The 14,444-nt window shown below is 40.2% G+C and overlaps 1 protein-coding gene and 1 long non-coding RNA gene across 2 annotated transcripts; one reads left to right on the forward strand and one right to left on the reverse strand.

Annotated features, from left to right (window-relative positions):
• The first annotated feature begins 8,292 nt into the window (after window positions 1–8,292).
• On the forward strand, window positions 8,293–13,204 carry poc5 (POC5 centriolar protein homolog (Chlamydomonas)). Its single transcript, XM_068738743.1, has 12 exons — window positions 8,293–8,376; window positions 8,648–8,747; window positions 9,395–9,499; window positions 9,609–9,790; window positions 10,202–10,378; window positions 10,679–10,783; window positions 11,261–11,440; window positions 11,831–12,014; window positions 12,359–12,492; window positions 12,671–12,760; window positions 12,828–12,983; window positions 13,070–13,204. Exons 1-12 carry the CDS (start codon window positions 8,293–8,295, stop codon window positions 13,202–13,204), a joined length of 1,632 nt encoding a protein of 543 aa, XP_068594844.1.
• A 117-nt stretch (window positions 13,205–13,321) lies between these two features.
• On the reverse strand, window positions 13,322–14,438 carry LOC137893381 (uncharacterized). Its single transcript, XR_011105445.1, has 3 exons — window positions 14,248–14,438; window positions 13,916–14,047; window positions 13,322–13,799 (listed from the first exon to the last, which is right to left on the reverse strand). It is a non-coding gene; the product is annotated as an uncharacterized lncRNA (long non-coding RNA).
• Between the last annotated feature and the right edge of the window lie 6 nt (window positions 14,439–14,444).

Below are 14,444 nucleotides of genomic sequence, written 5' to 3' on the forward strand. Positions count from 1 at the left end.
AGATGGTAAAGAGCTGGCCAGTGTGTGTGTGTCCCCATGAGTGGGTGGGGTGGTCAGGGCTGTCCGGTGTGTGTAGTTCCTCTCTGTCTAGGAGCTGCCTTTAATGAACAGTGAAGCCTTGTCAGGAGGACACAAATCACAGGGCCCAGCTCCAGCTCCCATAATGCAATTTTACCGAGCAAAATGACACTGCTGATTCAAGGTGACTCAACTAATCCCTTTTGGCTTATTGGATGACTTCTGTGCTTATGAATACACTCCTTTACACATGACTGAAAACTTTTTAATAGCTCCATTGACACCCGCAGCGCCTCAGATGTATCGGATGATTCATAGAGACAGACATCTCAGAAATCGGCTCGTTTCCAGCACGCCGTTGTTCGCCTCATTGTTGAGCAAGACTTTTATGTATAATTATTAACTTGTTTAACTCTCTTTTAAAAACGCCTCGTAAACAGACAAAAAAAACAACAACAGACGAGTGCGGACGTAAAGTCGAACAGTCGCGAGTCGCGCAGGTCATAAGTCAACGACCCCCCTGTAATTATACATCCTGTTTTGTATCTTATTTAATATAAATTAAATTTCACGTTATATATTTGTACTGCTATCAATCAACATGGAGATATTAAGGAAGATGATCCATCGCTACAATGTCCCAGACCAGACCTGTTTTTGTGGGAATATATTGTATGTCCTGTTCGTGTGAACGAAGATGACAAATAGGCCTCACTCTGATGATACTGTCTGTCTACGTGATGGATAAGGGCCCTGCTTTCCTTCGACTCCTTAAGAACACACAAAAAAAAAACCCACGAGGTCAAGTATTGCTTGCCCCCATCTTGCCCTGTGCATGGACATAAAGAAAAATGATAAGGAGTGATACTGTCAACAGTGTGTGTGACAAACTGAGTACATTTGAAGACACTTCTCTGTTGCTTATCATGAATCTCTGACCAGTATTGGCCCAGTGGTGACATTTCTAATTTCTTTTTAGACTGAATAATTATTACAGTATTCGATTGTAAAGGACCTCCAAAAAAAATACACTTAATCAGAAGATGAACCCACAAAATGGGTTCCTTACCAGTGAAACATTTTTGCCAGAAGGATTGATGGTACTGTTGGTACCAATCTGCATTGATTTCAGATTGGTCAGCAAATTGTAAGAATAAGGGGGGGGTATTCCAGTCCTAGTAGGTCAGGATGCTTAACCCACAGCTGCTAGATGAGACAAATGCTTTATATTTTTGGGGATATTTTGGAGGAAAATCATTAGTATTTAAGGGTTAATAGAACAAAAAAGATCATGTGTGAAATAATTATTGCAGCCGGAGCTTCCTTTTTATGTACACTGTACATAATTATATAATAAATGCAAAATGGTGACATTTCTCATTTCTAATTAACACTTTTCCTCCTTTCTTGCTATTTGTACATCATTTCACTTTACATTAAAAATGTTAAACAGGTTACATTTCTCGCCCAACAGGAACAGGCGCTTCAGATTCTGTCAGATTTGACTTGTATTTCACTTTAAAAGGACAAGCAACGCACAGTGGCTTGATGACTATATGGTTTGTTCTATTAGCATCAGAAAAAGCAGGTCCAATCTCTAAGTGGGCAGAGCTGAATGCAATCCCATCAAAAATATTGAGTCATGACCTCGTCTGGAAGGCAAGAGGCACAGCCAGGCTGGGACGTCTTCCGTTAGAGGAGATTTCATCTGATGCTGATGCCATTACTAGCTGAAGGGAGGAGCAGAAGCAGGGCTCGAAGGAGGCGAGGGGTGCACAAGAAGGATTAATAGCAGCAAATGGTGGCTGGGAGAAAACAAATCAGGATAAATCAAATGGAAGCCGCTTCTGATTATGAATCTGCATGGAAACAGAATTACATCTGTTCAAAGTAACTCATTTAGCACTATAAATCCATTTTACCAATCTCCAAAGGTGGTCATGATTTTCCGGGGGTGTTCACGTGATTAGCTATGGATACATATAGAATAAACCTCTTTGAAGAGGTAGGTTTTTTCTTTATAACTATCAAACATGACGTGATTTCAGTATTCTGAGGGAAGGTTTTCATGATCAGAGATAAACTATTGTTGTGGGACTGTTGCTTTTAAATACAAATGCAATGGATAGAAGGATTTTTGGAATGTGAATTCAGATGGCTTCGTTCATACAGGATGCTGACAAAAGGAGGCCTGGATTTATCTATCTCCCTCAAGTAACAAACGAATCAACAAAAATGTGTAAACACAATCTCACATATCTGTTACATCCTTACTGGCACCAGCATCCCTTGCACTTTGAGAGTTTTCTTCATTTTAGCAGTACACATGCAGAAAATGTCTTCTATTCCAAATAGCTTAAGACTGCATTTACTTTAGGAAACTGAACAAAATGACAGGTCAGTGAATCCTTGGATGCTGAGAGGCTATTAAACGCAGATGAGTGGCATTCTCACTTACTTTAGTGTTTAAGTAGACAGAAAAAAAACCTATACGTCAACATGAAATCAATAAGAAGTGGGCAAAATGAAGAAATTCTGCAATCTGCATTCTCTTTAGAGTGACTGCAGGTTGCAACATTTTATTGCCTCATCCGGCATTTTTTTTTTTTTTCAGTGATGGATGCCTTGGATGTTAACCCAGCAGAACTACTACAGCAGCCGTAAGCATGCAAACAAAGCAGTTTCCACAAATTTCCAGTTCACCGACTGCCTGTCAATCGCTCACTGAGGTGCAATTCATGCATGAGTCAATTGCCTGCTCCCGCATCCTCTCCTCCTTTTGGCGGCAGCGAGGAGCGCTTTAACTGCCCCAGGCCGGGTATAGGCTGCATGCCACGGTCTCTGCAGCCCAAAAAGTCTGTTCATGCTGACGACGTGCACGAAAAACATGCAAGTGGGTGATGTAAGTAAACCAAACTAGGAGCTGCAAACAGTGGTCGTCAGCGTTAAAAGCAATTTTTAATCTGACTTTTTAAACCACATTATTATTATTATTATTATTATTATTATTATTATTATAATCGGCAATCAAAAAAGGTGCATAGACCGGAATGAAACTCCACGACATCCCGAATTAAGTTATATGAGGCAATACTAATTGCTTTGCGCATTTTCCCTTGATGGTCTCATATTTTCCTACTTTCTTTTCCGGGAGGTTTATTAAGTATTCCCACAAAAGAAAAGGGAAAAAAGAACAAACATGCCCGGATGCCATCCCAACTTTTAACAATTGATCCTCAAACTTTGTATTTTATAACTCGAACGCGTGTTTTCGTGGGAAAAGTAGAAATCACTCACCGTCATTTATGTCCAGTAGATTATACTGAGCTGGCAATCACCCTCTGAGACGGAGTCCGCGTTCGTTCTGGTATATTTTTGCAACTGTAGAAAGGGATCAGACGTAATTGCAAGCGCACGACAATGTGGTGCGGGTTTTTTTTTCTCCCCCCGATGCGGTCCTCCCTCGCTGCGGCACTTCTGAAGAGGATGGAGCGGAAGAGAGAGGTGGGAGATGGGGAGCGCGATGGAGAGAGGGAGAGGGGCAGCGTGATCAATAATTGTACATAATGGAATGATTCATTTCGGCTGCTGGAACAATCTAAATAGTTGATAGGTAACGACGCAACGCACGAATCTTAACAGATAAGAAATGCCTAGATATTTGTGTAGTCGCTCCTTTCGTCCATTCAGCAGTGAAGCGCACTTTGAGCGTGAACAGTTTTTATACGATAAGCTGTTTGACTTCGCCTGGATCGCTGATGCCTCAGAGATGATTCTATACAGGTGCAAAAAAAAAAAAAAAAATCTTGTCCATTGAAGTAAAGGCACTAATCTCCTAATTCTGTTATCTATGCAGCTTCTCATAACAATTGATTAAATTGTTTTAAGGATCATCTGATAAATATCATGATAAATGGAATTTCTTTTTATTTGATTACACAGAAAACCACAAATCCCAGTTCAGTCACAATAGCTGATACGCTTCATTGCACCTAATTTGACAGCATGAAGTGGACCTTTATTTCTGTCTATGCTTTCAAATAATGACCATAAACAGTTATACAACTGCAGGAAGATTACACAATCCTGTACAATAATTGCATTACCTAACATGCAATCTTAGAGATAAGTAGGCTCTTTAGATGTTTGAGTCGGCGACTGCGTCTGTGCCTGCTATGTCAGATCGTTACGCCTCTGAAACCTGCAAGCAGTTCCTAGAGTAAGTGAGAGAGGAAAAAAAAAATTGACGACAGGCTGATGCAAGCACAGGGACATAAAGCCTCTCAGCATTCATACCATTAATGCCTGCAAACGAAACCAGCCCGAGCAGTAAGACTTGGTCTACTACAGAGAAGACGACTCGCTCTTAGATGCATTGCATCATTCTTTAGTCCCACCAATAAAATACCTCTCCGGCTTCACATGGAACGTTATAACAGTGAATCATGCTGCATGCCTGGTTGTGCTTTAGCTCAATAAACACCCAAAGACATGGCTTTGATACTGGTTGTTCATCACATTCACCACAAAGGATTGTGCATTATTGTGCGCACAGTGTGCACAATAATGCACAAGATCACACTCAGGTAAACAAAAGGACAATACATCTATATTTATCTTCTGAATTTGATGATTCACATAAGCACTGACCTCGGGCTTGGGACACTCACTTTATTTGATTCAGATGTGGGAGGAAAACTCCCCTCAAGCCATAAGACTCCATTTACTACCGCTGGAAAGCTGAAGAGCACTTAGCTTAATGCGCGGGACAGGAGAACGACCCACACGCGGACACAGACGTGCGGTCCACTACATATGCCAAAGCGTTCCCCTCTCTGCTCCTCTGAGACACACCATTCATATACAATGCATGCAAGCAGGAATTAATTTCCACTGTAGTAATATAGTAGAAATATTTCTCAGGGCCTGTAGTTTTAAATGTGGCTGGTGGCTATTAATAAAACCATTGACAGAATCCCATGTATCCCTGCTGGCCGAGCAATTCAGACCCTTTTGCCCATCTGAATATCCCACTTAACCTCTGCATGTGACCTGCATATTGCATATTGTGCAAGTCACTGTCAGCATTTTGCTCTTATCACAAAGAATTAAAAAGGATGTACTCTATATCTGATTTTTCTATATCACTACGTCACGTATTTATGATGTACAAAGCACATAACTTACATTTTACAATTTGACTTCTGTTAGATGGCCATAATACAATGTTTGAATATGCATGAATAAAAACAAAATGTGACCCATCTTTACAAGGATCCTTCTGCATCAAATAGCTAAAATAGATACCCAAGGGTCAGCTTCCCTTAAGAAATGAGTAGGCAGATGGAAGAAGACTGATGCAACTGTTTACTGCTTATCATCATCCAGATTAGAACAAATGAATGTTGGCACCGATAGTAATTGTTTTTGCTTTGTGAAGATATAGTCAAGCTACAGAGCGGTAGATATGCTCTAGCTGCTTATCGGATGCTGCGGTCAGCATTTGATGTATTATATGTTACACTAGATTAATTATGCAACCTTGCTGTCTGTTATCTGGTCTTTAATATTGTCTTATTATGTGAAATGCATTCCTGGTGTGTGTGCAACTGCTGGTAAATCTGATAGGGAAGCATTCTGAAAGAAAAACGAAAGGACATGGTGTCACTGATGTGTGTGATGTGATGGATTACAGTGTCCCAAGGGGGAAGTCCTGGTCCGTCAAAATGTAATGAAAAATAATTTGAAAACAGCAGGGAGCTGTGAATAGTTCTACGATGAGATCTGGTAGCATTGCCTTCAGTGAGAGGGCATTGTTGTTTCATATAAATGAAAAATGGGTTGATAACATTACGATTGATGAACGCACATTATTTGTTGTCTTTGGGAATTATGGCTGTCCGTAAACGCACCTGACTAAAAATCGATCAAGGACAGAAGCAATTTTTTACACCAAGTTCGTAAATTGCTTTCCCAAATGAAATGCAAAAAGATGAACTACACATTCACATAATGGAAATGGACTTGTGAACATGGAGGAATCTGTTCAATGCAAATATTATAGATGAAAAACTACTGCAAGAAAAAGTTCCTTCACAAAGTCAACTTGTATAGGTACAGCATATTATTTCCTAATTTCTGTTCTGTCTACCATTCCAAAGTTCTGAATAGTCTATCTGAGCTAAAATACCGGGGGGGAAGAAAGTCAAAAGGATTGTGATTATTGTTCTGGAACAGATTGAACAGGCTGTGAGAGCAGAATGTGAGCTGAATACCATTTCACCTTGAGGCAGTAATACTGTCTTTAATGCAAACATTATTGACAATAGCACATCACATCTGTCTGCAAAACAATGGAACCTTTGTAGAGATGATTCAGAATACAATCTTGTTTTTTTTATAAAAAAAAAAAAAAAGAATACAATCTTATCTTATCTTATTTTTCTGTCTTCATAATCTAATTCAATGTAACTTAATTTAATACTACATAACACAAATAGTGTGCATTTAACATTAATAGTTATTTAAATCAATATCACATATGCTAATAAAGGGACAGTACTGTATACCAGATTAAGAATTGTCCACTATTTTGCCCACATAGCATTAGCATAGCATTAGATATACCTAAAATACTGGGCCCTTCACGAAGTCAGTAAAACTCTGCAGTTTTCTGTAACTACCTAGTATTTGTTATAATGACTTATTAAAGGCAGGCAAGCGGCTTAGCTTTCATGTCATCGTAAGAGAGTAGAGAAAATAAAACACCAGGCTGAGATGACAAAAATCAGACTAAAAGGAAAATTGTGATGAACACATCCCCAAAATCTTTCAAAATATGTGAATCATCCACCAAGTAATCCGTGGAAGCTCCGGTTTCCTGTCATTCAACAGGAAGACTCCATTCCCCACGCAGCAGAACGGATTATCCTCCATGCATCCTAATTATGGCTCTAATTCAGAGTCGACATCAACTGTGAATATATGCAATGATAAAATATGTGTGCGTCTGCATGCAGTAATCATTCTGTTTATTTATTATGCATATGTGATGTAAAATATATCAGAGGGAATCCTCAATACTTTTGTGGTCAGATGTCAAATTGTTGTTTTTGTCATCACTGTCCCAGACATGCGTTCCCTCGTTCAAATTCAGCCTGCAGGTTTTCTGAAGAAACTGACAGGACACTGCCGGACACTGCATCGTTTTCAGCGCCTCACCAGGTGGTGAGGAGGCCCCAATCCAACAGCGCTGCCTGCGGCTCTGCTGCAGCTGAGAGGAACCATATGTCTCTTTTCTCTAGAGGCAATCCCAGCCCAGAACTTACAAATGTGTTATTTGACGGTGCAAAGCTAGTTCCTCGGAGCCTATGTTAATACACTGGTGTAATTAATTTTGTTTTTGCACGAGTAAGCACTAGAGAAATGACTGGAGGAAATTTGGTAGTGTCCCTCAAAAACAAAGAGACAACTTCCTTAGACAATTAAGATTGCTTGGAATTATGAAAAACAATCCTTATGCGGCATGAAACCATGTTTCCTCTTAAATGGAAGCTGTATGTGTATGTCTATATATACACATACATACGTGCGTGCGTGCGTGTGCGTGTTGTTGTTGTTGTTTATGTACGAGGCAAAGCTATGACTGATCCTTGTCTTCCATTGCGGCAGGCGGAAGCGGTAAGTTCGCGCTTGTTCCGCTTACCGTTACCGTGGTAACAAGGTACCCAACCAAAAACGGTTTAGCACAGTGGTGTGGAGGCAGTAGCCAATCATAGCGCTTGTTGTTTAAAAGTCAGCTCGTTTGAAGAGACACAGCGAGCATATTTTCCCCACTGGCGAAACAACTATTTCGGATTTGTGTGGAACCCTGAAAAGAAGAATACGAGAGGTAAAATGGACCCGAAGCCCCGCTGCTCCTTATCGACTGTTTGAGAATGCACGGTGCATCGTATTTATCGCTAAACAGAAGTCGTGGGCGGTTACAAACTGCTCTAGCCTTCCCTGTCAGCTAATGTTGACTGTAGTTAAATGTAGCTAGCTACGTTGTGCACCTTGTGAACTATAACTAATTGACTTTATTCCCTCAAATCCTGCATTACATAAAAACAACAGCGACTTGGTTGTGTATATTATTCATGAACATTGCCATTCTTCTCAATATAAACTATGTTTTATGACATGTATCTGTCTTATGAGGCATAAATGCAGCCTTACATTCGTCGCTTGGGTGAGTGGTTCAACTTTCCAACTATGCATGTTAGATTTGTCAAGATGTCCTCGGAGGAAGAAGAGCCAAGTCGTCCTGTTCGCCCTCAGGATTCTGATCGGGGGAGTTCTGTCTCCTCTGAGCTTCAGGTGATCGTCCAAAACACATTCACCATATATGTGCCTTAACACACTAGTCAGGTTACTCAGATCGGATCTGGGTTCATAGTGACATTATGTAATTCATCTTCTTTTGTCACACTAAATAATAATTGTATATTTTCAAACACATTCTTACTTTACATCATTCCTTCATACCTGCCTAAAAAGTTTTGCTCAGTACTTTGTATGAACACTAGTCCATGAATATCAGTTGTCCGTTGCACCCACTTGTCATTTCTTTCTGTTGATGGACCGACAGGATGAGTATGAGGAGCTTCTCCGATATGCTGTGGTCACCCCGAAGCTCGAGACACTCACCAGAGCTCAGGCGAAGCAGCCGGGCTCCTCAGGTATCTTGGGTTCCCTTTTTTATTCAGGTGACATTCATAAGACGCACATTTCACCAAGCCTTTCTGACAGAAACACAGCTGGAGTCTTTCCAAACATTGTCCCGTGAATTTAATAACTGTCAGGAAGGATTTTGCGTCACAAATTCAGACTGTGTTGGGTTTTATTTTAGTTTTTGAACCACACAATTCAAGATGCATTGTTATCTATCTGCCAGATTTTACCCCCTCTGTCCTGTCCTGTGATACCTCCATCTGAAACGATCTAACAGTCTCCTGCCCATCTCTAGCATTAGCTCTCATTGGAGGTTTCCTTCTTTAATGTTACAGGAAAGTGTGCAGGCATATAGAAAGCAGAAAGCCATTGATAATGGCCTCATGGCATGCTGCCCATAGTGCTCTTTAGAGTACAGACATTCTATTCCCCTGACAGGATTTAATTAAGATATTGACATAAATGCATTACTAGATGAGGAGCCATACTTATCTTCAGCATTCTTAGTATAACATGCCCTGTTTTTAAACTGTCTTTTGTTTTTGTGACTTTTAGATTTCTTCTTGCTCATTTATCCCAAGCTAATTGTATTAATATCTTCCTTTACTTTTAATCTCTTATTGTTCTTCTGTCATTCAATTCCTTATCTTCTCTTATCTGTCAGATAATGCCACTGTATCTAAAGATGGATTGCATTCTAGGAGGACCATGGCATCACAGGCCTCCCCCTTAATCGTTGAGCCCTCCACACATGCAAGAGCTTCTCATGGTAAGTTGAAAATAATAAGAAACTTGATAAGATCTTGTAATTGTGTATGATTTTTTCTTATTATCAAAGTTAAGAAATAGTCTAGTCCATCTATGTTTATTCCTTCCAGCGGAGGAGATGACAGGCCCGTCTAGCAGGGCCTCAATGGTCTCAAACCCTCGTACAGACAACTTAAAAAGGGTGTCTGAGAACCAATTCCCTCTGGAGTCCTCTGTGACAGAAATATTTATCTCAGAGGAGAACATAAGCAAAATGGAGAATATTCTGGACATGTGGAGCAACAACCTAAAGGTTATTCTCTTCTTTTTTTCTGCTATTAGTCATTGAAATGGCTGTCTTTTACTTTCTGCTTAAGAGCTGATAATACATTTGATGTTTTATGGATTAATATATACTGAAGAACTCTCAGATATCTGAATTATAACATCTTAAATACAGTATGTACAATAAAAGTAATGTCATGTTTTGAGCTACAGCAGTCCAAAAATATGATATATAGCTATAGATAGATACAGTTATTGTGAAGCAGAGGTCAGACATCCTTACAAAGTCTTACAAAGGCTGAGTGACAGGATGAAAGTTCTGATCTTCATTGAGCAATTGACCTTTTCATTTTTTTAATTGACGTTTGCAAGGATTTTATTGAAAACCTCAGGTTTATTGAAGATACTCTGTGCTTCCCACCCTCTGTTCACAATCTAGTCAAATGTCCTAACTGAGCTCAGGAAATGGAAAGTGGCATTTAATGAACAACACAATCTGGAGATGAAAAAGGAGAGGCAAAGGTGTGCAGCCCAAACAGCTGACCTGCAGTCAGAGCTGGAAGGCCTGAAGGAGCTGCTAAACACTTACGAGACGTCCAACCAGAGAAAAGATGAGGTGACTACATGTGTATTCATTTACTTTCTCCTGTGAAATAACATACTGGTGGTTGGATGTAGATTCAGCATACAACAGAAATAAAGTATCCATCATTTCAAAGTTTTACTGTATGTTTAGTTTCAGTGGCTCTGCAATGGATCAATCAGTTTTTAGATCAGCAAAAAAAGGAAAAGCGCATGTAGCACAGCAGCTGCACAAAGATATTACGACTGAAAATCAACAGATAAACAAGTTACAGTTTAACGTTTGCAAGTATTTAAACTGGCACATTGTTTTGTGTGATGTATCGTCCCTCAGGTGATTAGGAACCTGAGCCAGGTCTTGGACAGACAAAAAGAAAAACTTGAAAAGATGAGGACTTTCACCCACTGGAGACTTAAGCATACCGAGGCCAAAGAAGAGGTAAACATTGATGTTAATGTGTTTCCAAAAAGCTGAAAACCTTTCGGGAATACATTTACTGGTAGGGAATGTATCTTCATGTTGCTAGGATACTGTCAGTACAGCTTAATGGTTTATGCAAATGGCCAGTCTCTACATGATTTACCGAACCATGCGTCTCTTTGTCACTGAGCACACACGACACATTTTTACTCTCTAGAAGAATTAAAATATATGAAACTTTGCCAATTAACAACAATCTTGTCTTCTCTTATCATGCTGCATCCTAAACTAAGTAAATAATATAATATATAAATATATTTTGTCAGAATCTTTTTTTTAACTCCATCTTTTCTTTTAAAATTTAAAATGTAGAGGATGACTCTTAGTTTTTGTCCAAATGGTACCACACAAGAGAATCACGTCATATACCTGAATGAAAATGAAATATTGCAGTAATTATGTAAACATTTTCATCCTCCTGTGGATCGTGACCAGGCTCTTGCTGCTCAAGCTGCGCGCCAACACTACAATTCACAGCTGAAGAAGAAGGTGTGGCTCGGCTGGCACTCTCTGGTCCAGAAACACTGGAAGCTCCAGGTGGAGCAGGCTTGCCGTGCAAGAGCCGAGGAGGTCTGCACCCGCATGTCTACAGAGTATGAGGCCAAGCTAGCAGAGGTAAATAAGTGAGTGAAGGATTTGCATATGAAACGACATGTGTATGGTGAAGAAACAAAAGAAATCATGCTGCCCTCTGCTTTATTGAGCTATTTTAGCATTCTGTCAGCAGTAAAATATGTAGATTTTACATTTACAGATTTGAAGCAGACCAGAACGCCCTCAGTCGCTATGATTAGTCGCTTACATAGGTAGATGCATTTTTCACTCCAAGGACTTGTTAGAAATACATAAAATGAACCATTTCAGTCTTAAAAACCGCATTAAACTAAATGAAAATATTACAGTCAACGAACCAAGTAAAGAGAATGAGCGGCTATGGTTTTAATAATAATAATAATAATAATTATAGATGGTGTTCATTATTTCCTCTGCTACATGTCTTGGCAGCATTGTGAGGCTATAGACAAGGCCCAGACAGAGATTCTGAGACTACGACTAGAGCGAGAGCGTTACGGAGAGTCTATGAAGAAGGCCTTCATGAGGGGTGTGTGTGCGCTCAACATTGAGGCTCTCGGCATGTTCGGCACTACAGAGGGACGACAAGAGCAACCTCCAGTTTGTGATCAGCATGGTATGAAAAAGGAATCATCCATATTTCTTTGACAACTAGAGCACATTAACAATAGATGAACAAAACCTGCAGCAGTGCACTCAGTCTTAGCTTGTAGAAGTGAAGAACACTTACATGGTATTTTTCCTGCTATAATAAGAGTTTGTTTTGTTTTTAGAAACTCTCTTTTTACCAAGACCAAAAAAAATTATTGATATTTATCCTTTTAATATCCACATACAAAGGCATGTGTAGTTTGCACCGGCTTCTCTATTTCAATTTCATTTGCATGCTTGGGTCGTTAATATTCCTGAATCTGTTGCTCCAATCTTAACGCTCAATTATTATATATTTTTTATCTTTAGATATTCAGCCTCCCCAGGATGAGCCTGGTTCTACTACATTGACTCAACTACAATCATATCCCATCTCTTCTACACGGTTCAGTCCGGTCCACTTTGACCACCCGGATCCTGCCTGCAGTGAAGTAGTGAACACCGTGAGACACTGACCAGTTCTACTGAATATATACATTTATTTATAGATCATAGTTTTTTGGATTTTCTTTCAATGCATTTCTCAATAGAACGATTAATGCATTAATCTTTCGTATGAAAGTTTTAGCACAATTAAATATGATTCCTCATTTTCTTGTTTCTGATGCTTTCCTCACTCAGAGGGGGTCTGTCGCCCCCGTGTCCAGAGCAGAAGCGCTCCCTCCTACTACGGTGGTATACAGTGGAACATCTGCGGGCTCCCACAAACAGGTTAGCGTTAAACGTAGCAACCTGTTGCTCTGTGCGCTTAAATTAACTTGACTCTTCGTTGTTCCAGGTCGGAGGTCGTGCTGTCTCATCCGGTCAACAAAAATCAAAGACTGTAACGGCTCGCCTCACTGCCCGCAATGACGCACGCAGCAACCTCCAGGTGATGGGTGTGGCTCCACCAATGAGCTCTGTGATTGTTGAGCGCCATCATCCTGTTACACAGGTACATGACGACGTGTTTCACTACCGTCCGAGTTCTTACATATTTGTCTTCAGTCCTGTCAGCTTGTTTTCTCCTTGACCTTTCAGCTCACCATCGGCCAGGCCACAGCTGCTAAGTTTCCCCACTCTTCCCAACAGGGCCACGGTTCCACCGCAGGGCGAAGCTCCTCCAGGACACAAAGCGGTTCTTGCCATGTACACGGCATTAAGATAGTTGACTAACGTTTCTCATGGAAACTGTTGCTGTCCCAGTCTAGGTTTATAATTCTATGCAACAATGCTAGAAGTAGTGTCCTTAATGGTAGTCTCACATTGTTCCGGACATTTCAGAGTGAAGTTTCTACATTTGAAGTGAACATTTGCCATTTTTCGGTAGCCTAAATGTAAAGGAAATCTTCAAATGTGTTTTTAAGCATTTAATTGTGTGAATATTTTTATTTAAATTGTCAACAAGAGTCTTGAACTGACTTTCAAAATGTACATTTATTTTGGTGCAAATGGTGGACTTTAAATTATGTACATGTAGCAGGACTGTACTGAAAGTGTTTATCACATAACTGAATTATTTGTGTTGTTTATGCTTTGAATTGAACGTGACTGACCATCACCTCAGGTATTCTACTTTTTAAACTGAAGCCATATGTTGATTAATTGTGGAATGATTTGCATTTCCAAAATAAATAGTTATTGCTAACCTCTGATTCTTAGTTTTTTCTAGACATGGAGTTGATTTGTTAATCCATATGTCGCCGTGTACATTATTATGAAATACAGCAGTTCTTACTGCTGGTGCTCTCTGCCTCCATCCGGATCTTATCTGCAAGGAAAATGCACATTTTCTGCAGCAAAGTTTTGCATATATTCTCAGGTACCAGAGCTACACGCTTATGAACTGTGCATTTTATTTCATTTTCAAAGTTTTACTGAATGTACCTGCAGCTTTTCTGTTCCCTGTGAGGATGAGGCCTTGAAAAAGTTGTTTAGCAGGGTTCTTGTCATCCAACTCAACGCCATGGAGCCATATCAGCAGCATTCTGTTCCCATGCTCACGATAGCTTTGCTGACCTGTGGAACATGCAAAGCAGGGTGGGGGTAGAACTGTTGAAGTAACCCACAAACATTATAATTATAATTATTCATGTCCACCTTTTTCTCAGATATTCAGATTGGGTTTGAATCAGAAACACACTACAAAAGGCTTATAATAAAGTATTGTTGCCACATGCACAGTCAAACGCCTGTTCGGTCATCCTGAGTTGTGGCACCTGTCCACTGCTCCTCGATTGCTGACACTTGGTCTTTGGTGAAGCCCCAGTGCTGCGCCAGGCTTTTCCAGTCGGCTGGCTTCAGGAGATCGTACGCCAAGCGCCAGGCCATCGAACGGACTTGCTTTGACTCATTGCGGTGGTCGAGTTTAAATGTTAGTGGATACTCGCTGTGTACAATGTCACTGCGCTCGGGG

The sequence above is a fragment of the Brachionichthys hirsutus genome, chromosome 4 (assembly GCF_040956055.1).
Source record: "Brachionichthys hirsutus isolate HB-005 chromosome 4, CSIRO-AGI_Bhir_v1, whole genome shotgun sequence".
NCBI lineage: Eukaryota > Metazoa > Chordata > Actinopteri > Lophiiformes > Brachionichthyidae > Brachionichthys > Brachionichthys hirsutus.